This window comes from Galendromus occidentalis, unplaced genomic scaffold (assembly GCF_000255335.2).
Source record: "Galendromus occidentalis unplaced genomic scaffold, Mocc_1.1 scf7180000075612, whole genome shotgun sequence".
Lineage (NCBI taxonomy): Eukaryota > Metazoa > Arthropoda > Arachnida > Mesostigmata > Phytoseiidae > Galendromus > Galendromus occidentalis.
This window is the reverse complement of record NW_003803602.1, coordinates 1,425,277-1,447,959: the sequence shown is the minus strand read 5'-3', so window position 1 is coordinate 1,447,959 and position 22,683 is coordinate 1,425,277. Positions and strand designations below refer to the sequence as shown.

Here is a 22,683-nt window from a genome sequence, read left to right as displayed (position 1 = left end):
CGGTGCGTGCCGAAGACCACTTAGCGGAGATCTGTGCTGACCCTCAGGATAACAGCTGACCACGCGTCCTGCACAAATCATGTCTTTGGAAGGGCAAGAGTTCCCGAGGACTAGCGGCTAGAACGCGGAATTTCGGATAGAAATAAATCAATCAGATTCTACAACTCTTCCTCGATTCCCCGGTTCCGTCTTACGGATGATGCCGTCAGTCATTGGTTATCGGGCTAGCTGGAAGACTTTTCTCAATCGCATATGAAAGAAAATTATTAATTTTTCCCTTCCAAATCGGCTTGGATTTCGATCAAGGAAAATACTGCGATCGGTGAAGGGAACCTGTGGTTTGTCACAACACGCTCCCGCGAATTTCGTTGACGATTCTGAGCTCGGGTGCTGTTCCTGCCTTCAGATGAAATGTCGAATGCGTCTCTTTTCGCTGTCCCTTGCATCTGTTCTGTAAGCGAGTCCGTTCAATGTCACTGAAGCGTATTGCGTGCTTTCGCTCAAAGATTCCTTTTCTTCGTGTTCCCCTCTCTCCTCTCTTTCCTCTCTCTCTCTCTCCGGAAGAATACAAAGCCTCACAGCTTAGCCTCCAGCAACAACGTACACGGCTCAAACAATGTTTGGACCCCGTGTGCCCAGCGACCTCGCAAAAACGTCTATGGGATCGTCTGTGCACTAGAACTACAGTTTCGGTTCCCTCAGCCGACGCAGCCATTCGGAGCTCCTCCCGTCCTCCTAACGGGAAAAGTCATTCCACAGGACGTTTCCCAACGCCACCGTCCCCTTCCGGACCGAGTCCTTTCCGAGAGAATTTCTGCGGAAAGTTCGGAGGCGTGAAGCGACTTCATCTTAGAATTCAACGAGTGTCGGCAACGCTATAATTGAACGCGGCGGCCGCTGGGTGAGCGGACCTGGCAAGCAGAAGCTGCCGTATGAGAGCGTGTTCCGTGTGCCGACGTAGTTGCCGAACTTGTTAATGGATTCTGACGGCTGCGGTTGTTCTTAATGGACTCCTTGCGGTTGGCAACCGTACGACATGTCGACGATCTCAGCGACAGGTCCGCCTCAATCCTGCGGTCAACGAAAAGCCAGATCGAGGTCGATCAAGAATTATCGCAGCTCACGGTAGTGATTCACCGTCGTCCTTTCACAACGTGATTCGATCAGCTGACAGACGAGGAATTTCAGTAAGGTCGCCGCAAGAAGAACACTTCGATCGATCAATTCGGCGATGCCCTCGGAGAAACTCAGGCTAATCCGTGCCTCAGCCTGTACGTGAGTCAGTCTGATTGGGAGTCTTCTCCCGTCTCTTCTGGAGCCGCGAGAACTTAGAGCGAACACATTGCAGAAAACAGAAAACGAGAGATCCAGCGGAGACGAGTTGCTTTTCCTTAATTTCATTTCTCTCCCAGTATGTCGTCCCATGGAGCTCTAATCTCGCGACTCAAGTCCTCCGCGAGACGGTGCACTATAACGATGACTTCGTTCCGCTTGGTGCGTAGAGGGAGATAACTCGTTTCTTGTGCCCTCAACCCTCTCAATGTCCTCTAGTTTTTCCCGCTTCCGCCTCGTTTGCCACTAGTTATTTCTTGCCCCGCTCTTCCTGTTCCCTCGTCAGACCCGAGGAGAGTACACAGTTGGCTGCATGCCGATTCTTCCGGAACGAGATTCTTAGCGCCATGTTTCATTCTCCTGATTCAAACCTCCGAGTCTCCGGCTCTAATCCGCCGGAATGTCCCTCGAACGAGCGCGATGCTTGTGGATTCACTGGGCGGAGCTTCCGACATTTAATCCCCTCAGGTGATTCTGAGGAACGAGGAGGACCTTTTGTTAATTAGGATCTCTCCTGGATTTTTCTTGGTTTCCTTGCTCGCTTTTCCGCTCGGTTGGCGCCGAGCGTGATCATCGGCGTTGCTTTCCAAAATAGTTTCATGCTCTAAGCCGATTAGTTGAAGTTTTCCCCCGCAGATGATCGCACATAAGCCCGTCACGTTCAAACGTCCCGTCGCCTCGAGACGGGCTTATGTGCATTAGGTTGTAGGATTTTCACCACAAAAAGTCACCACAGGTTGCTGCGATGTCCATCGAGCTCTTTATCCTCGCTCCCGCGGTTCGTGCGTCGAACGTTTAATACAATCAAAGCGCCGAAAATTAAAATTCCGCGCGAGGGTTTCCGATCCGTAAAACCGGCCGCGACTCGACCTGTCACCTTGTGGCAAACATTCGTTCATCGAACAATTCAGGAGGAGTTGCTTGTAGCATCGGGATCCGGGAGCTTCCCCGTTCCGATCGGCCGACTGCCTGATGACGAGTCCGCGAATTGAAAGAAGTCGTTCAAGGAATCTCTCCTCTTCCCACAACAGAGGAGCCCTCGGATCATTGGACAGTGAAGATTTCCGGGAATTCCCTCGAGAACCGTCAGAGCATCCAGTCGAGGGTACGACGATGGCTTTGGTGAGGAAAGGGCGAGGGGGGGGAGAACCCGACGACTCAGCCCCGAGGTTCACTCCACGGGACTCCGCATATCCTCGTCGGGAAGATATGCACTTATAGTCTCCCGCCGATCCAAGCACATCAGAATAAGTTCCACATCCTTCCTGCGTCATGGACTGAAACAATCCGAACTGGGTTAGCGGGAAAGGGTGGCGGGCAATAATTATTGGGCAAAATCATATGACTGCCGATACGGTGATCACTCGCGGGTAAGGGGTAACGCTATCGGACGTCAATGAACGCATGCCTCGGAAGGAGCATGTCTCGATTTTCTCGTCCATCGCTCCTTCGTCGGGCCCAGGGTCTTCCAACTCGCTGGCTCGCTGATCTCACAGTCTTACCCCCGAGACTCTTTTCCGAACAGACAAGCTTCACAGGTTGGAAGCATCGACATATTACTCGGGCGAACCTAGCGAGAAATGCTTCAATAATCGATACTCCATTTGTTTGCCATCGAGAGTCCTATTCCGGCTTCCGGATCGACTTGGATCCGTCCCGCTCCCCACTTTCGACGAGACGCCAAACGGAGAAAGTGACAAGTGACGTTCGACGATTCCATTTCAGAATATAATGGGGAGAATCATTCGAGACCGTTCCGTCGCCTCGATCGGAGGCTGGATTTTTCGTTGTTGCTGCGAGTCCCCCAAGGGAGCGGGCTCGTAGCTTCAGACTCGCAACTCGGATCGGCATCGGATTTTCTCTGCAGGGATACCAGCGGCCTCGACTAGGACCATTCCATATTCGGCTATTTCCTGGACAGCTCACAGAGCCTTGTAGTCGTCGGAAATGCTTCCATCGAGTGCCCTGTGCCTTGGCTCTCTGACCAATGTTCTGCTGACATTGCCGTAAATTAGGATATTGTCGTTGTTGTTCGTACCATCCCAGTGCTGCTCTTGTCTTTTTCTTTTATGAAACCTCGAGCTGCGGTATGCGCTGTTTATGCATCGCATGTGCTTTCGGGCTGAATGGAAAGCGGAGCTCTCCGGCATCGACTCTGCACTATAGCTATCGAGTCTCTCGCGGAGTCAGGCGGTGTCATGAGAGCGCTGGTGGAGTTAACGGAAACAGAGCCATTTGGCGATTTCTCAGAGGACCAATTCCGCTGCTCGTCCTTTGGCCCGGACTCGCTTCCTGAACACATCGACCGCGTATCTTGTGGCCGAGCGTGCATGGGGTATCTGGTTCATCCTCGAGCCGGGCGATGCATGTCCGCTCGCTCTTTAGGGGCTGGAGCCGGAGCGCCACCGAACCGGAATCTTTATCCGGATTTCAAGCACAGCCGGCGGGGATGCCCTATCACTGCTAACTCAGATTGAACGTATACATACATAGAACGGCCCGGAGGAGATCAAGAAAATCTCTTCCTGATTTGAGCCGAGTCCAGCTATTTGTTCCAATCGGAGCATCATGCCCTAGCTTGATCCCTGTGTCAGGTTGGGATGCCCCTCGTCCTCTGAGGGTGGATGTTATGGGACGCTAGTGACCTAGGATGATCACAGGCTGCCCGATTCGAGAGCAAGCCTCTGATGAAGGGAAACACACTCCGCATGGTCGGTGCCAGACGAGCAAGCGATTCGTAATCAACGTGGGAGCAGTTAGCTCGCTTCAAATTACAGCTCTTCAATCGAACTATCAACCAGAGGTCAATCGGGACCTTTCTGACGATGGGATCTGCAACGAGGGTCGTCGTCTCTTTGCCGCGATAGCGTAAAAATTCAACTCGCCTGCTCGGTCGACCGGTCGGTCCGCAGGTTGTCAGACGCTCTTTCAGCTTGATGAAAGCCGTTGACGCAGTTTGCACGCGAACTAGCCGCAAAAATGGTCGCAACGTGAATCCGAAGCGTTTTTCGGTTGCTCGTCATGGAGAAGCCCACTCTCCACCACGCCGTAACTTGAAATCGGCACGGGGTGGCTCACCATCGAATCCTATCGCGTCGTCTGTACACCTCATATTCGGCGTCCCGGGCCATTTACGAAGTTCCTGGCGATTCCCAAATATTTATCACTTCCAATGAAACGGGGAGCTGGGCGTAGAAGAGATATTCCCCTTGTAGACGGGTAGGTACGCATAATTTTCAGAGCGGCAATGGCTGTGAGGAACGCATTGCGTAAAGCGAAGTTTACTTGATTCAATTGGGACGATGATGATTCCTGTGTAGCTAGCACACTGATTGACGCTGTCCCGACATTTCGAGAAAAGCTCGACGCAGGCGCTGCTCTGGAAGTCTCCGACCACGATTGAGTTCAGCCATTAAAATTGTCCGCCACTGGTCGATGTTCGACAGTCGCTCATTTTTTAGATGAGCTGCTGGTGACAGCTAATATCGCATCGCTGTTTCTCGGCTCTTCCAGCTCTGGAAGTGTTTTCATAAAGTGTTTGGACACTCTGGCCGTTGGAGAGCGCCCGGCCCGCGCGGGAAGAAAGTTCCCGACGAGAGATAGATGACTGACAGCTACTCCTTTACGCGAAGATCCGCTTCCGATGAAGGCATCTTCAGATCAGCGATGGCGCCCGCCTTCCTGACGGAGATGACATTGAAATTGTGGTGCTTATTGGGAACATTCGATCGGTATCGCCGTTCCGGTATTTTCGTGGGTCGCTTGACCGGGGAGATGCGGAGCCATAGAGCGACTCGATACCGGAATCCTAGAACGAAGAAATAACGACTCCCTTAGACGTTCGACTGACTGCGATAGAACTCGTGGCCGCAGCAATAGTATACGTTGCGGGATTACGGCTCCGAGCGAGTTTATGCGAGGCTACGAGCCGGAGACTGACGGACTGAGGAGCGCAGGAGCGTGTTGCTTTTCCTCGTGGAGAGTTCCTCGGGGAGGCAATTCTCTACCGACCGACGGAGCAGCCGTCCAGACTACGTGAGCCTGTTCATTTGTCTCTGTCCCTAACGAGTTTATAGCTGGTGCTCGGCGTTGTATGCTTCGCATCCTCGCTCGAGAGTCCCGAGGAATGACCCGTTCTCCGTACAGTGATCTATCCCACCCCGCGCACGATTTTGTTGCAAGGCCACGGGAGGATAACGATAATTATTCTTTCAGTTTTAAAGCCCTTTACTCGCGTCTCGGATATGGGTGTGTTGACTTTACAGAATTAAAAAGTGAAATTGTGAACAGATAAGAGAGCGGATATAATTCTCGAAATTTATAAATACGTAAACCACTTCAAGGAGTTCAAAAGACGCTACGGTCAGTCGGAGAGTCCAAGAATGGACAGGTTACGCTAAAAATTAGGGCGAACCAACGAAGTGGGACTGCTAGAGCAGGCCTCGGAGCTTAGGAGGTCTGAGGAAGATATCGCGAAAAGGAAATACGGTCGAAGATTTCCCAATCGGGGAAAAGAGGATTGCTGCTCTGGGAAAATCTTTGGGAGGAAACTCGCCGTCTCCTATTTACTCTGCTCGGGCGTCGCATCCGACCATGTTGCCATGCTCACTGCACCGTTCTCCTCGGCTGGAAGTCCAATCTTATCTCGTGAGGTCTTCCGTCATATGATCAGTAAGGGTTCTGTCACCTGGAAGATTCCTTTTCATCTCCGATGACCTCAGCCAAGGCCTCGGTCAAACGATTCTCTCAACTTCGCTTTTTCCTCACAGTGTATCAGCTCGCTGTGATATTTCCTCTCGGCCGAAAGCGCGACGGAATGTTTGGGGTTCGCGTCGATGCTGCGAGCGACCCAGCGGCTTGATGGTATTCGCTGCCATGGGCTCGAGCGCTGTAGGAGATCCTCCGGGTTCATCAGATCGGATTCTGGTGGTGACTTTGTGTATTGGATTTTTTTAGTTTGAAATGCCGCGATAGTGGAAGGGGATGATTTATTATAAGTATTGCGTCGGCTTTCCGAAACTCTGCAGAGGGGAACCCTAGGAAGTTTTATATATTGGCGACGCAGCGCTGTTCCGAGGGTAGACGGAACCGGAAAGTAGTATACATATTATTATTATTATTATCATCAGACACCCTCGGAAGGCTGGGCGGAGAAAAAATCGGAAAGCTCCTCGGGGAAGTGAATTCAGAGCTTCGGTCTGTCCTGGACTCGAGGCTTCCCCGTTAGAGAGCCTCCGAGCCGGAGGTTCTTGCGAAGCGATATATGAGTTTCGTTAATTCCGAGCCCTACCGAGCATGAAAGCGCTCAATCATATCGTCTCCGAGGGCTCAAACAAACCGTGCTCATCCGTGCGTCAAGAGACTTCCTGAACCGCCCAGGATGCAGTATATTGAGAAGCTTCTCTTTTCTGCTGCGACCGGACCTACGGGAATCCAGCGGGAAGTCAGATACCTTCAGGCTAGGAATGTGTGGCGACCTGTGTGGCGACGGTCCGCGATGCCCGAGGCGGACTCTGGCTTAGATGCCTTTCCGAGCCTCTGTCGCGATGTCTCCAGAAGTATCACACGGACATCGAATATTTTTCCCCGGACTTGGCACAGCTAAACTCCTGAAACCTCGCGTCTTGGAGCATTCGAACATTGGGCTGCTCAAGACTAGGAAGAGTCCCGCGCGGCCTCATTGATTGCGAGACGAAGTTCTCGCGAATTTCTCCGGAGCGCGGTTGGAAATCCCGGGCTAAAAAGTTATCTTTCGAAGTTTCGATGCTCAGCGCAAGGCATAGTTGCCTGTTTCGCTGTTCATCGTGATCCGTTCCGATCCCGCTTGAATCGAGGAATAATTCCAACGGGATCGAAACCTCAACTCTAGGAGGTCATCTCTGAACATCAATGATGGTGAGCTTCTGTGGATTGACCAGTGAGTAATGGTAGATGACAGGCAGCAACAGAATTAGAAAAATGGTTGTACCCCTGCGAGTTTCGATTGGCCGAGTCACGAGTTATTTTCCGCTCGGATCCGTTTTTTACCGCATCTGGTCGACCGAATCGCGCCGCGATTATCTTGCATGTCCAAACTGCTTCGGCTGGACATTTCTCGCTATCGTGATTCCTGATGAAGGCCGTGTAGTCTCCGAGTATCATGAGCTTGAGCCTGTATCGTGGCCTGTTTCACTCAGGGCAATCGATCGTTTATGCTCGCGACAACCTTTTTGCAATGCCTCCGAGGAGTCACGCATTAGGTATTTGACCATGACAATTTTCCTGGTCTTGTTTCTGAGGAATTCCGCGGTCATTTTGAGGCAGACCGATTTTTCGCAATTCGTACCCCATTCACCCTTCCTAGACAGGGGCTAGAGCGTAGATCTGAGCTAAAGCAATCTGGAAGCGTACGGGAGTGTTCTCATAGCGATACGTGCTCCGGAGCTCCCGAAGCTTCGATTCTCGGACCGTCCTTGCCCTTACCACTCCTCCTTTGCCGCGCTGTCGCTTGAGTCGTGTCCAGCCTAAATACCGATCCCCGGAAAAACAATTACTCTGACCGATGAGCACTTTTCGAGATCCCGAATCGGATCCCGCGTCGTATTCAGCGATGGAAAAATCGGCATGGAGAAGATGGTCCAGGGCAGAGGCGGACGCATTGAGAAGGACGAAAAGGCTGCATGGACGCAAACAAGAGCGGGCGCGGCGGAGGCTTTCCCATGGAGACGTTACGATCGAAACCTTGGTTGGACATTGAGCAGACCACAGGGCATTCGCTTTACGAGCTTTTCGCCACGAAAGGCTTTATGAGGCACAAGACCAACTGACCGTCACCGCTTTATGACCGAACTGGAAAGGCAGATGAGCGCACAACAACCACCAGCGAACGAAGAGCTCTTGTGAAAATCACGCGAGGCGGGCGCCCCTCCCCCATCCCCCAGTTCACCTCCCGCGCGCCTTTGCGCATTGTAGAGGGGCTGGGCACGCCGCCCGGCGAGCGGCATCGCTTCCATCCGAGATAGGACTTCATTCTGTGCGGGGAAGACGCGCGTGTAAGACCCTGCATCCGAAGCGATTGACTTGGACCAGTGACCAGCCGAGCGAGAGAATAGCCGATCGACCGCATCTGACCGTCTATTGTTACCTCCGGGGACGCAATTTGTCCTTCCGCAAACGGGGGGATGATGTCTTCGCCTAACGTTTTCATCTGTGTCCAGTTGGTCCCGCGAGAAAAGAGAGGGATCCCTACTTGAGAGGATTGGAGGAGCGCGGACTGAAAACACAGACTAGGAGGGAGCGGGATGCATTATATATATTTGGACATTTTTTTGGTCTCTAGCCCAGAACGCCTTCATCCGCTTCGCTAAGGCATAGCTGACTGTTCCCGGCTTCTAGGAATACTCGTTCGTACTGCGTCGGTATTCATGTTGACTTGCTGATCCCTACAGAGGAGAGTTTCATACTCGGGTCAGAGCCCGGACGTCAAGGCATGTTTAGAGCAAGGCGGGATCGAGCGAACCGAATATTAGCATGCTCAACAAGTCGAGACAGAACCCCGATTGAACAATTCCACGATCAGACAAACTGACACAGGAAGCACATGGGAAGCGCAATGGGATTTCGTCCTTTATCCAGACGCCAGCTCAGCTCATCAACGAACGAGAAAAAATCCTGAAAGCCTCTACCCCCTGACCTTCCTGGTCACAAGTTCAACATCAAACACTTGCAGAACTCGCCAACAAAGTTTCAGTCCGGCTAACGCGTCCCATTGTGGAGAGGCGTGCACAGCAGAAGCGCTGAGTGGAAGGATGAATAAATAAATGAGGAAGACCGTTGGGAAAAAAGAATGCATCTGTAGGCGTCGAAATCTTCCTCGGAAGCGACTACAAAGGGAAGGCTTTCCTCAAATCTGACTGCGTGAGATTGGCCAGAGAGCGAGTGGCGCTCACAGAGACGAGTTGCTCACCGAAGGGGATGTCGGTCGTTAGGAACGAGTGAAGACGGTTGAGCTTGAGGATAGCGGCTTATCTTCTGAACCTGCTTCTCACTTTTAAACAAAGGATGTAATTACTTTGCGCTCTGCACCATAAAAGAGTGTGTGCGCTCGAGTATATGCGGCTCCTTCTTCTGCCGCCGCCACTGCTGCTGCTTCTTCACAGACGCTCAAATAGCCGCCTGACTTAGTCCAAGAGGGAGCGTTACGGTGGGAGAACAACTCATGAACGAGCCACCTCTTTCGGTGAATTATGCACGACGTCTGGCGGAAGCGTCGGGCGGCGACGAGCGTCCTCGAGAACTACACGAGCTTTCCGCCTCGGACCCATAGCAGTGGGCTCGGGTCGGTTATGCGGAATTATGCGGAAAATGCGTTTTCCCGTAAGCGGGATCGACTACCACAGATCCTGCGCACCGATGACGTCATTCGAGGATGGGACTGACGTTGCGAACGAGACCCTAGAGGTCCGGGTGAGGTCCGAGAGCTGGAAGATGAGACTCTTGTGTGGCTCCGCACGTCCACGCGAAACTCCGGTCCGAGCCGGAGTTTCTATTCCGGAGCATGGCCGATGCCCTCAGCCTTCGCTCCGACGGATGGACTTCCGAAAGCGGCATGGGTCAACCCCAGCGTCAGAAATTTCTTCGGAATAGAAACAGATTCCGACAGCTTGCACAAAGGATTTTCTTCCTGTCGGCACCGTGTCTACTCGGTATTTATCATGAGACCGACACCGACTGTGGGCACGGGAGGGCGGCGGGGGGAGGGGACGTCGGGGCGGAGACCGTCGCGGGATTCGGGGCTCGAGACGTTACTCCGAGCCGACATCTGCGCTCGATGTGCGGTGGGAATCGTTTCCTATCGAGGAAGATGGTGGCGGCATCGATTACGTGAATAAAATCCCGGACGACCATTCGAGATTACGTCCGTCTCCTCCGGACCACCGGCACTTCTCGTGGAATTTCAATATCCAGCGTCGTCTCCTTCTATTTGATTGCGTTCCGACGGGTCAAGGCTTGCGGTATCACCTCGTCTGAAGTGAATCTGGGCGCGAGGTGAGCGAAGCTGTTCCTGGACGTTTCCATCACGAGAACACCGAATCGGATTCGTCGAATGACAGAGCTGCTGGAAAGCCCCATTCATATAACTGCAGTTTTGTAGCAAGTAACGCTCCGTCAAATTATATTGTCGTTGTGCTACACTGCATTTATTGCCTCCGGGTGGACCCACATCGAGGGACAGATGCTCGCCGTCGAGCGGCAACGTGACGGGGCGGCGATTCCGATGAAACTTGCCAAGGTACTTCATTTCACCCGCCGCTGCATGTTTCCTACGCGGGAATCCTCTCGACGACCTCTGCTGAATCCTGCGCCTAACTCATAGTCGCACCGACCGCGGTGACACCGCGGACTTATCGTGGCTCGTTCGGGCCTCCCGGCGATTAACAGTCAAACGCACCACGATACGTGCTCATTCGAATGGTCACGGGGTGGCACGTAACAAGAGAATCATTCGGATTTAACTCATGCATCTCACAGTGTTCAACTTTGTAGGCCATTCACAAATTTGCCACCGAAACCAGATTGCGTTTAGGTTTGCGGATGAGCGCTCGCGAGCGGTTAATCGACCCTTATCAAAATGATTGCACGCTTATATATGGCCTGGAGCTCGGGAGTTGGGGATCTGGAGGTCAAGAATGAGGAACAGGTAAAAGCTGAATCGAGCTGACAAATATTCTTGAGGGATCCCGTTATCACCAAGGCTGGATTCCTCTCTGATATTCTGACATTCGAGAATCGAATTTCGGATGTTTTTCTTCCTTCCTGAGGAAATGAATCATAGTCTGGAGAACCGACAAGAATGCAGGGAATATTTCGCGAGGTGTTCTGATCCGCAAGAAATCGGGAGCAGCACCAGACCCGATAGCTGCTAGACTTCGCCGAGCGCTCCTAACGGAATGCGAGAGAGTCACTTCAAAGACCTTAGCGTCGCCGTCTCGAGAATGTGATCTCCCCTGGGTGTTCGTTCTGAGGAAATGGAAGCTCGGTTCACGTGAGGATTCTACGGAGAGCCAAGCTCCGTCACGGGAACGAACGGCTGAAAAGGACTAATTGGAAAACAGCTCCTCGGCTCCTCTGGGGAACTTGTGCCTCGAAACGGAGAGTGGGCGGGAGGGGCGCCCGACCACGGAAGGTGGGTAGGATACTCCGTTGTCTCTTGACGACGACGTTGGCTACTAGCAGGGACCGGTCGCACCCTTCAAGCCGGACGACTCAGAGCACCGTCAGGATGGGAAAGTGAGGGGCTAGAGAGAACCAATGAGCCGAACAAACGGGGCCTTCCAGAGCTGACGGGGAGAAAGTCCGAGTTACGTAATTGCTATATATGGCCACTAGAGTCACTGTAATTTCCCGCTCTTCGCCAGTGGGCTTGCCGACGACGTCGACCTAAGTGAGCAGGACTTGTACTTCACTCAGAGAAGTGAGCAACAATGCTCTCTTCCTCACGTCTACTCCCTTCTGTTTCTTCTGCCTCTCCCTTGTCTTCAGCTGGACGAGGGTCTTGAGTACCGACTACGACTGCTATCGATCTGCGTCCAGAATTCCAGAATTATGTCGACGGACTCCGTTCCTCCGCTTCTGAAGACTGAGGAGTGATTCTAACGAGCTTCTGGTTTCCGTGATAAGAACTCGGCTCGCTCACAACTGAGCCCATGGTTCCCTTCTCTCGTCAGTTCATTGAAGGAACTTGAGACCTACGCTCGAATTCACTTGTCCCTTTCCCAGCGAGTGTCCGGCGTACTTCTGGCGACGAGACTTCCGTCGTTGTCGTTTTCCTTGTCGTCAAATTTAAACCGTTACGTAGGCCCCACCTTTTCGACCAGCTGACGGAGCCCACGATCAGATAGGCTTGTTTTCTTTTTCCATTCCTCTCGTATCTGTGATTTAATTCGGACTCCTGACCTTCTTTCTCTCAGAGACCCTCCGCTGTTACCGCTCCCGTACCCTCGACCGTAGGGATCCAGCGGCGCGACGCGCAGCCCTCTCGCGCGCTCCCGGCTCCGGAGCCCGTTCCAGCTCAACTTTTTATTCGATTTATTCTCCTGCTCTAGACCTATGCCTGTTCCCCTGCTGCTTGCTGTCTCGCTCGAACATATATCCACCACTTTGAACGGAAAGTTCGCTTCCTCCATCTTATACCCCGTCGTTTTCAAGCTACCTCTTTCCCAACAGTGACACTCCAGCTCCACTCGGATCTGGAATGCTTCGTCTGAAAACGCCGTTTTTTATTCCACTGAGTGTTTCGACTGTGCACGCCGCCGACATCAGCAGCTGTAGCGAGAGGCCGCAAGATTGGTTGAGTTCCGATGCTCACCACGTCGACTTCTCAACGCGGCGCGTAGAATACTCCGCCGACAACGCTGCTATTGTGGAGTGCCGAGAGAAAGGTCTCGGGTCAAAACTTCCTGACTTTTCAGGGAGCGCATTTGCCGATCATGGGCTGAGTTCAGGAGGAGTCAGCGAAGACTCCGCGCCGCCGGGTCCGGCACCGTCATGGAGTTATCAACGTAAACCACTGGGGTTGCGTTGAGCGCCGGCGTTTTCTGACACCGTAAAAACCTAGCGGCCAACAAAAATAAGTCCGACCTCAGCAAGAGGGAAAAAAACGCTTCAGGCTCGCAATCGCCCGACTCGTCAGCTCCCTTTCTCTGCATCGTCGCTTGACCGAGCTTTCATGTCCACGTTTTTGCAGCAACTAGGTGATCGATGATGAGCGAGGCTCTGCTTCATCTGCGAGACAGCACCTTATGTCGATTTCGGAATGGATTGCCCTGCAGGTCCGGAACGTCCCCTCTTCCCTCCCCCCGGGGTGGGGGGGGCCCTTCCGTGTCGTTAAGCCCGCTCGGGTCGACGTCGACTCCTCTATTCTCGTTTGTGTGTCAATCGGTCCACCGCAGGTTCAGAGGGACATTTATTTGATTCGGACGCTATCGAGCCCCCTCTCTTATGCTTCTGTTGTCAAGCTCGAATACTATCCATCGAATTGACTTCGACTCGAGCTCGGTGAGCTCGCGTCGGAACGTGTCCTTCTTCGGACCTCCTGCACAACTCGATTACTATTCCCTCAAATCCTCACCCACCTGTTGGAATGGGCGACTGGGGGGAAAGAACTTTCACGCAGTAGTCCTTCTTCGCCTCGAGCCGGATCGCGACGCCTCGAGTCTCATTTCGCTCTGCCTGGCGGCATGTGCTCCTTTCCCTTGGAATCTGGCTCACTCCGTCAGTCGAAGTCGAATCAGACAATCCCTCCGAAATATCTCGACGGAGTCGACGAGTTGATGACGACATTCAAGCGCGACCTTGACGGCTGCGGAGGGAAGGACAACCCTTCGGTGAGGTCTGGGGGTTTGCAAGGAATGGAAAAACGGCTCCGAAGTCGGGAGAGGAATTGATTAATGGAAGCTTTTGTATTTCGCAGCCGTGATGGTCGATGCGGTTTGTAGTGGCTTTATGAGGAAAAATTACCGATATCGGCCAGACCTATTGAGCCGTTCGTTAGGAGCTCTATCTTCCACTTTGGCCCTCTCTCCCCTCGATGTCGCGACTCTCAACGGTCGGGGCTCGGCGGAGGAGGATTTCCTCCGAACAATTTCATGATCAATACTCGGAAATTTCCGATTTGACAAAAAACGGACGGCGATGTCTCACATCCCGTCGAGCCATGCTATCAGCCCGTCGGACGAACGGTAAACTTCTCCTTCCTCGCGGTCGTGTCGTGCGTCAGAGGACAGGCCATGACGGCTGGGGGGAAAAAGCGGTAGCTTAACCTCCTCTTCATCGAGCTCTCAGGAGAAAGACGAAGGGTTTATTTTCGAGCTCGCTTCTTCGAGGCCACGGGATCCGTGTCAGACGGGAGGGAGCGAGGACTGAGCATTATGGTCGGCTCCGAGTAGCTCTCCTTGATGGCGTTCCTCGAGTAAATTTGGAAGCTTGCTGCTCAGGACGACGACGACGGCGACGATGGTAGCGCAACGATTCCCGCTACTGGTGCAGCTGCGGCAGCTGCCATGCAGGCTGCGAGGAACGGGAGCAAAGAACGCCGCTCCGAAACTCGTCACGCGGACATGACATACGTGGGTTTTTGACATCTCAGACATTTTCCTCCGGCCCAGCGGGCAGCAAAGTTGGCGAAAAAATTCGAGGAAAAAACGCGCCGGCTCCTGCGCGAGCAACCAACCGCTCGAGAAGGGGGTTAGGATCAGGGGAGCGGGGATGGTGGGGAAGGAGGGGAATCAAAGAAGAGAGGCTAGCGGCCAAAGAAAAGAGAATCGAGCGGCCGCAGAAAACCTCAGTTGGCCTCTTGCCAAAAGATCCGCAACCAGCCCCTCGTCTAAGCGTCGGCTCGCTTCCCCGCTCCCCTTTCTCCTCGTATCCCGTCCTGTCTCCCTGCCCCTTTCCTCTCTCCCCGAGCTCCTTCTCGACTGTAGCCCGTCCCCCTTGGGAGAAAGCGAGCGAGCGCACATCAACGGCTGGACGCAAGAGAGGCAACGAGAGAGTGGAAGGAAAGGAATCGGTCTCCTTCGAGCTTCCTGTGGCTAATGAGTTATTACGGTAGCTATGCCGAGCGTGGGCACTCCGTCTTGTGACCATCGGAATCCATGAACGACGACGCATTCGCTTCCCTTCCTGTGCGGCTGGACTCTAATTACGATTCTGTGAGCGCGCGCATAATGTGACTTGACTGGCCACTATCGCACCGAAAATGGTAGAAATCTGGTGAGTCACCCATCCCCGATCCGAGTAATTCCGGGACTTTCATCTGTTACTCCATCTCCGCTGCCCTGAAGGTTCTAGTCCTCCGAATACCCTGAGAAGCATTTCGAACCTCTCCATACGGCGATTTTCAAAGAGAACAAAAAAGAAGGGTTTTTCGTCAGAACTCTCTCGAGCATTCCATGATGCATCTTATAATGGATGCAAATTTTCCGAGTTAAGATCCTTGATCCGCGTGAGCCGGTGGCGCATCCAGAGGAGGGGGCATACTTCAGGTCTCGGAGTTTCTGGGGGCCTCCTCCGCATTCTCGATCCCCCTTTGTCTCCGTCGGATCATACTGCCGATAATCCGGGCTCCTTTCGAAAAGTATTGTTCCCATGGAGTTCAGATCCATCATGTTAACATTTGATCATCCACACTGAGATTTTTTCCCCGCAGTCAGCTAAGATCCATTCTTCTCATGGAACCTGTCAGGCATTAGTGTCGAGATTTGGATCGTCATCAGGCGCCGGCGCCTTTATTTTCCGAACGATGCGGCTCAATCGGTCTCACCTGGCAAAAGCTAGCTACAAGATGACCGGAGCGCCCATGGAAGCAGGAAATTGTCCGCAGAAGTCTCTGAGCATTGATTCACGGTGTGGACCGCGTCGCTTCACCTCCTGCGACTCTCCTCCCGTCTGAAGTTTGGAGGCGTCAGTGAAATAATTTCCAATAGTTGGAAGGTAGCTTTGAGGTCACCTCCGCCGACTACCAGTCGCCACAACTCGAGTAAAATCCTTCCCAGCCGCAGAGCCAACTCTAGGGATCCGAGAGACCCATGCTCCCACGGTGTGCGCTCAGTAAACCCACGACCGGCAAAAATCGGAAGAGTCTTCCGGAGGATCCCTCGTCTGCCAGCTGCTTTCATGTAATGAGCCTCCGTCGTGTTCTCGAAGCAAGCCGGAGATATGGCCGTGTAGGACGGGCTCCTTGGGAAAAGCAGGGTTGTTTCGTTGCTGTTTCCGATATCGACAACGTCGGCCGCCGGGAGGTCGATAATCAATGTTCACCTATTAGCGCCACGCGGTCGCTCACGCACCTCGTGGTGTCAATTCACTTGCGATAGACAGGCCTCGCTCAGACGTTCCCGTCTCGCTTTCCTTGCATGTAGGGCTCTCGGCATCTTTCGAAGTCAGCATCGCCTGCCGCCATTCCGATTCAAGGCCTGCGCTGGCAAACTGTGACCCTTATCGCTCCATGATGGTATTGAAGCTCAGCGGTGTTTCAAGGTACAACTCTCCCGAAGACCCTGGGTCGGAGCCGGGCCGACAGCGGAATCATGGACCACACATACATGTGTATGTACATTGAGAACGGGTCTTCCCTCTGCATCATCTTGATCCGGTCGCATAAGTCGAGGGTCGTGTCACCGGCAGAGCATACACGACCGTAAGTAAAACTACACGTAGAAGGGCAAAACCGAGAATCTCCGTATGAGCCTGCGGGCTTCTCCCTCCGCGGCCGCAGATAAGACTTCCGTCGTCGGGCACACGACGAGGCTGTGGCTTCCTCGATGCCTAATGGGCGTATTCCTCGATCTACAGATAGGTGCCGAGAGGATGCTAAACTGTACTAAGCTTCCTGGGAGCTTGACAGCATTAAGCATCGTTTGCACCCGACAGGAGTGTGAGTAGGTCGTACTCGCGGCTTGTTACCCGAGGCGGCGTAAACTATCGTGACGCCGTAGCTTCGAAGGACGTCGGAATCTCGGCAGACGAGTTGGGTACTTCGGGTGACGTCGAGAGGGATCGATGGATTTTTCGAACACGGGCACGAGAGCCTCAAACACCGTGCCAACAGCAGCTCTCTCCCATGCGCTCGATCCGCCGCTTCTCTCAGGTGGGAACATATTGTCAGTGAGTTCATCGATTGTTTCAGAAGTGCCAGGAACGAGAACTAGAACGATGATGGGTATACATTTATGAATCCCTCTGTGCGTATCTATAGGGCTCGAGACGAGACACCTTTTGTTTTTCGGTGCAGCAACGGTTCGACAGTCTTATAATAAACTTGAACATCATTCCGGAGAGGAAGTATTCCGAATAAGCAAGAGGGACGCCGACATCATTACGCGAATTCTTCAAGGAAATTCCGCCACGGGGGTCCTGCTCCATTTATTACAAGGTCCGGGACCCGGAAACTGACTAAGCTTCGAATCATAATGAATTAAATCGGAAATCTATAATCGGAGAATAAATCGAGGGAATTTTACGCCGCGCTTTGGAGCATCCGTCTGCAAGACGAATCGGGAGGACATGACGCATTTCGCCTGGAAGCAGTTTTTCTCGAAGGGCACTGCAATTTCAATCTGATGACGATTTCATCATAGATCGCAATCTCGACGCAATTCCGACCAGTCTCGCATTCTGTGAATGTCTGCCGAATCGGTAGACGACCTCGATGGCGAATCTCGAGGAATCGGTCCGAGATTGCTGTGGAATGATCATGCGGCAACGGCTGCGGCCATCCGACAAGAGGACTCTGTTCGCTCCCCCCTCTCGACGGTCCTTACCAATGGCGTGGAAGTTTCACGCTTATCTGAGCGCCAGGATCGGCTCTCAGCCTCGACCCGTGTTGTTTTCCTCCCAGTGTCATCCTCACGCAAATCGCCCGGAATACTCTGGTCCACCTCCCTTGTTCCGAACCCTCCTTCCGAACGTCCCGTTTTTCTGACGCACACGCCGTTCTCCACAGGGTCGATAGCACAAGCGAGAGACGGAGGCACAACAATGGTCCAAGGTCTGGTAAGCATCTATCTGTCTTTACTCCCAGTCGGTGCACTTCCGGAAACTTTTACAAAACGAATTGCTTCAGTGATTCCCTGCTGAAAACAGAAGCAGGCTCTAAAGCAAGTAGAGCTCGTATGCATCATGATTCGGTGTCCTCTTGTGGAATCAATCGGTTTGGCTCATTTTCTCCCCCCTCCTCTCCCCGGGGTACGCTACGAGACGAGGGACCGTAATTGGATGACGCACTGCGACAAGGTCGCCATGAGGGCATCATCCGCGGTCAGCATCGGTACGATGTCTTCGCACTTCATCGAAGCTGATGTGGAGCATCATAAATACTTCATGCTACTCATCCATAGAAGAAGAGCAGCAGCATGAGGTCCCGAACTTAGACCTCACACCGAACCCTCTGGGACGGAGCAGCGTGCGATTCCTCGGAAGTGATTCCGAGGCGAATCAGGAGACGGTCTGAGGAAGACAAAAAGGAGTCTTGAGTAATTCCGTGAAAACCTGGGCATTTGACTTCGAATGAACGCCTCATTAGCCGCGGGTTCGTGGAGCAATCGGAGTCCCGCGAGGCGGGGCTCCGTGTCGCTTTTGTTTCCTGATTGTTCTCTGCATCTGGCAAGACTTACGCAGGGGTGTTGTCCAAGCGTATGATTAGTCCGTCGTCCACGTACATACCAAGCCAGAGGGCCTAAGTCGTTCCGGGGTTTATGTCTTCTTCCGTGACAAAAGGCCATCTAATTTCTTCTAGGGCGCACTTTCCATTCTGAGTGAAACCCGAATCCCCAAGCTCCAAGGGATTCAGATGTATACGAATAACACGGCCGGAGGTGAATACTGTCTTTAGCGGAACCTTCGCCGAAACTTTGCAAGAAAATACTAATTGGAGAATGGGTTGGCTATGAGAACATTGAGAATGGGTGAGAGTCTCAGTCGCCGCTGACACTCGACGGCATTGGGCTACGTGAGATTTTCTGAGGGATTCGAATCACGATTAAGCAGGACACGGCTTGATCAATCTCGGATAGCATTCAGATCATGTCGGGCAGCTAATCTCCCGATTTTTCTTCCCCCGATCGTGAAACGTCAAGATTAGGGCGATGGGCTCGCTTTGCCGGTGCGTTCCGATCGAGTTGACAGACAGCCAGACTCTCGAATGGCGTGAGACGTACGGCGCAGCTTCGAGAAGTAATCAAGGGTTTGTTGTGAACCTCTCCGGATCCCATGAGAACGGAAAGGAATGCAAGACAGCAAAATTTCGACGCGGTTTGGCCGACCGCGCCGCCGTCCGCCGTAGCCTCTGGAGCGATTCAATAGGAGATGGAAGGACGGAGGAAAGATGCTTCAGAAGAAGGTCCGGAGATTTCCCGGGAGGGCTTTGCGTTAGCCGCGCTGACGCTGTCGGAGCTGCTGCCGTCACGGAATGCTATGCAGCTGCGGTGAGCTGAAGGAAATTTCCCTAATGTGGAATTCGCGCTCTTTCCACCGGTTCGTTGATTGTCTTCAGACATGGCTCGCAATTGGCTCCGAGGAACGAGGAGCTGTCCTTCGATTGAGCGGCGAATTCCTCTCGATCGTGCGGGTAGGATTGCAGCGTGTTCCTCCCGGGACGCTCGGGATTAAGAAGACGTAGCCGGCGACTTTTCGTCCTCCGGTACACCCTAGAAGGTTTCTTGAATCTGTTTGCCGAATTGTCGGATTTCCCCGATACAGCACTCTGGTTCTCCTCCGAGTTTCGGAAGTTGGAAATCGCCAATTTTTCCCACGGCGTTCGAGCTCAGTCTTGCGTACAATACCGCGAGACAGAGCAGGACCGAGACCCTCTGTTATCGGTGCGCACTATCAGCCCACGAATGTTCGGAGTTTGGACGGAATGATACAACTGGGTGTCTGCGAGTCGGCTCGAGTTCCGCGATGCCAGGATCTCAACGGATTAACCATCGTGCCGTACCGAAAGCGTCATCCCGTGATGGCCACTCCGAACTACGAAGCGGAGGCTCCTGGACCTGAAAAGTACCGGAGTTCTCCGCGATGACCTCGATCAAGTTCGCTGCCGCTCACCTAGATTTTGATCCTCATGCCGATACTCAAGGTAATGGCGCCCGTTTTCCCGTCGTTTCGTCGGCTTATCGGTTCGATTTCCAAGCCCGTGTGTTCGGCGTCGACGGAGTCAACGCTGCGAGTACGAACCATGAGATTTATCGTATCACGAGACGTCATTGGAGATAAAATACATATCTAGGGTTACTCACAGAAAAAAATTGAAATCGTCGGGCAAAAAAATCGGCTCTTAGTGAATCTAATGAAGTGATGATTCGATAGACACAGAGTGCGATGAATTCCGAATATGAGTGCTGATCTATTTTAATGATATCACGATCGCGATAGACACTCAGCCTCAAAAGACGTCGCTTCTGTCGGTACTGCTCAGCCGCGCTCTTTTGTGAACCCGTGGCTGCAGCGGTAATTAATTGGAAGCCCATTCTGCGTTTGCCGTCTGTAGTTCTGTTGGTAACGAACGTACGGACGGTGGAACAACGGACATGACCGAACGCAACCAAGTCGAGAGGCCGGGCTTCCGAGTGGACGACTTTCAGCTCAAAACCATGGTCCAGTAGTCGTCAGGCCCTGGTCTGGACAGCGGACTCCTGCCTTTTTGAGCCATTTGCAGCGAACACAAACGAGGATACGGCTTCAAGACATAAAAAGAGAGCATCGAGTCTGCTTGCCTTGTTTCCCAAATTTTTCTCGCGGCATCTTCCCGCAGTCAGCCTGCTCGGCAGTCAGCCAACGAGTGCGAGGGCCGGCGAACGAACAAACCAACAAAGTGTAGCTCTTTGCGTTTTCAGAATGAGTTCCCCAGGGAGTCGTGCACTGAAATTATTGTAGGTTTCTGGACGCTGCGCCTACTACCGTCATCTCGTCTGGAAGTCTCTCACGGAGAAGTATTTGCATGCCACACTCATGGAGCCGCAATTGCCTAGCGGAGAAACAGATGGCGGTCACAAGTTCCGCTTAGAAACCTCGTCTTCCACCGTTTCCAAGAACTCCCGCTTCCATGGAGCCTCCCTCGGCAAGAGAGAATTCTCGGTCGCACTCTCCCTCGAACCCCATTCATTCAGGTGATCATCATTATCATCATTCATCATCATCCTATGCAATCGTCAAGCTTAACTGGGAGTGAGAAATCGGGGCTTCGTCATGAAAACGTTGTTCATTCGTTCGGATGTAGGATCACTCCCGCGCTTCCTCGAGCTCGTCATCTTGGTCATCCTGCGGCGTGTCTTCCTTCGCTCCGTCTATTGCCTTCCCCGCATTTCGACGGAACACCGAGGTCGAAGACCATACCATGGTTGGGCCTGTGACGGTCGTCTGGAGGCCGGTGTCGCTGGCCGAAGCGTCCTGAAAAGAGAATAACTGAGAACGACCGAGGTCATGTTCCCGTACCGAAGGCCCCGAGGAGAAAATTTGGGAAGAACCTCACAAGTAGTCCTTGGCGTTCCAGGAATTCCTTCCTCCGAGCGTTGATGTCAATGTTGAAGTCATCGTTCTTGAGGCTCTTCCTATAAGGGGCGAGGGGACGGATTACAAAATTTTTCTCCCTGAATATGTCGCCTCGAGTTCTCGCGGAGGGCTTCGTCGTCATCGCGCAGCCGTGGACCTCTATTCCACCTCTCGACTCACGGCCTCCATTTCTCTATAATATGGGACAGTCAGATGAGCATTCAGTTTACCCACGATGAGCAATCACTCACTATGCAGTCGAATTGCTTGAGAATCGAACTGCATCCTTTATTCAGGAAACGGAGGAGGAGGGAGGGGAAGTGGACGGCGAGATATCCTATACCTTCTACGACACGCGAGAGATCTCCTTCTACATTGAGTGTTCAGCGTAGGGAAAAGAGGAAGGTCTTCGGCATGCCACACACTTCGGGGAGACAATTAGAGCAACCGAATGCCACCGAGTTCATCGATGGACGGCTTCCCATGAGATTTCGGGAGGCGCTACATGTTTTCTTTCCGGTATCACACCGAACAAGCAGACAATCCACCTGATACATTATTCAAGGCTTCCACTGATTAGCGCTCGCATAGAACGGTGCTATTCGCTAGTCGAGGATCTTAGTTATAAGAGCGTGTTCAGGAGCTACAAAACTCGTCGCGACATACTTCGGGACGTTCTCCCTCGAGAATGTCGTAGGAAAATCGCAGCCAGAGCATGATACTCCATCGGTGGCGGGAAACTCGACTCGAGATGGTCGATCTTGGTACGGAGATCCAATGAAATTATGCAGCCGCTCCCGATGCGATAAGGTTCCGACTGGAGCCTTACGGGAGTGTCCATTCCTCGGGATAGGTCATTCCCATATCGATTAAGACTCCTGTGATCACGAGCCATCCGCCGTGTAGACGCTCCTCGGCCTGGGGAGCCTCTTATCTCCTTCGGTGACATCCGAAACGTCCAGAGTGTGCAGCTTCCGGTAATCCGAGACCTTCTCTTGCACGACGAAAGTAACAGATTCCCACATTCCGTCCGGGGAAGCTCGCCATCGGAATTCGGTGAAGATTCAGGTCCGACTCGAACCTACGGACAGGAACAGCAGAAACAGATCTGCCGGTCATTCGAGCATCGTTCGGAGCCGGCACAGGCGCTCCTCGCGACGGCTGCATTCCACCTTGCGACCGAAAAGGGAAGATCGGACGGACAGGCGTACAGAGCGGAGTCGTCGGAGTTTATCCAATAGGGGCAGGAATACCTTTGGCAACATAAATCGATACCAAATGAATTGAGGTTTGGAGCCTGGACGGAGACAGATGCGGATCTTGAAT

The 22,683-nt window shown here is 52.9% G+C and overlaps 1 protein-coding gene across 1 annotated transcript in view; it reads left to right on the top strand.

Moving 5' to 3' along the window:
* Positions 1-20,979, top strand: part of LOC100907487 (uncharacterized) — a 54,580-nt gene extending 33,601 nt beyond the window's left edge. The window contains exon 15 of the mRNA XM_029111934.1: positions 20,743-20,979. Coding sequence (XP_028967767.1) covers positions 20,743-20,979 — 237 coding nt within the window. The remainder of the gene's footprint in view (positions 1-20,742) is intronic.
* Positions 20,980-22,683: the final 1,704 nt, after the last annotated feature.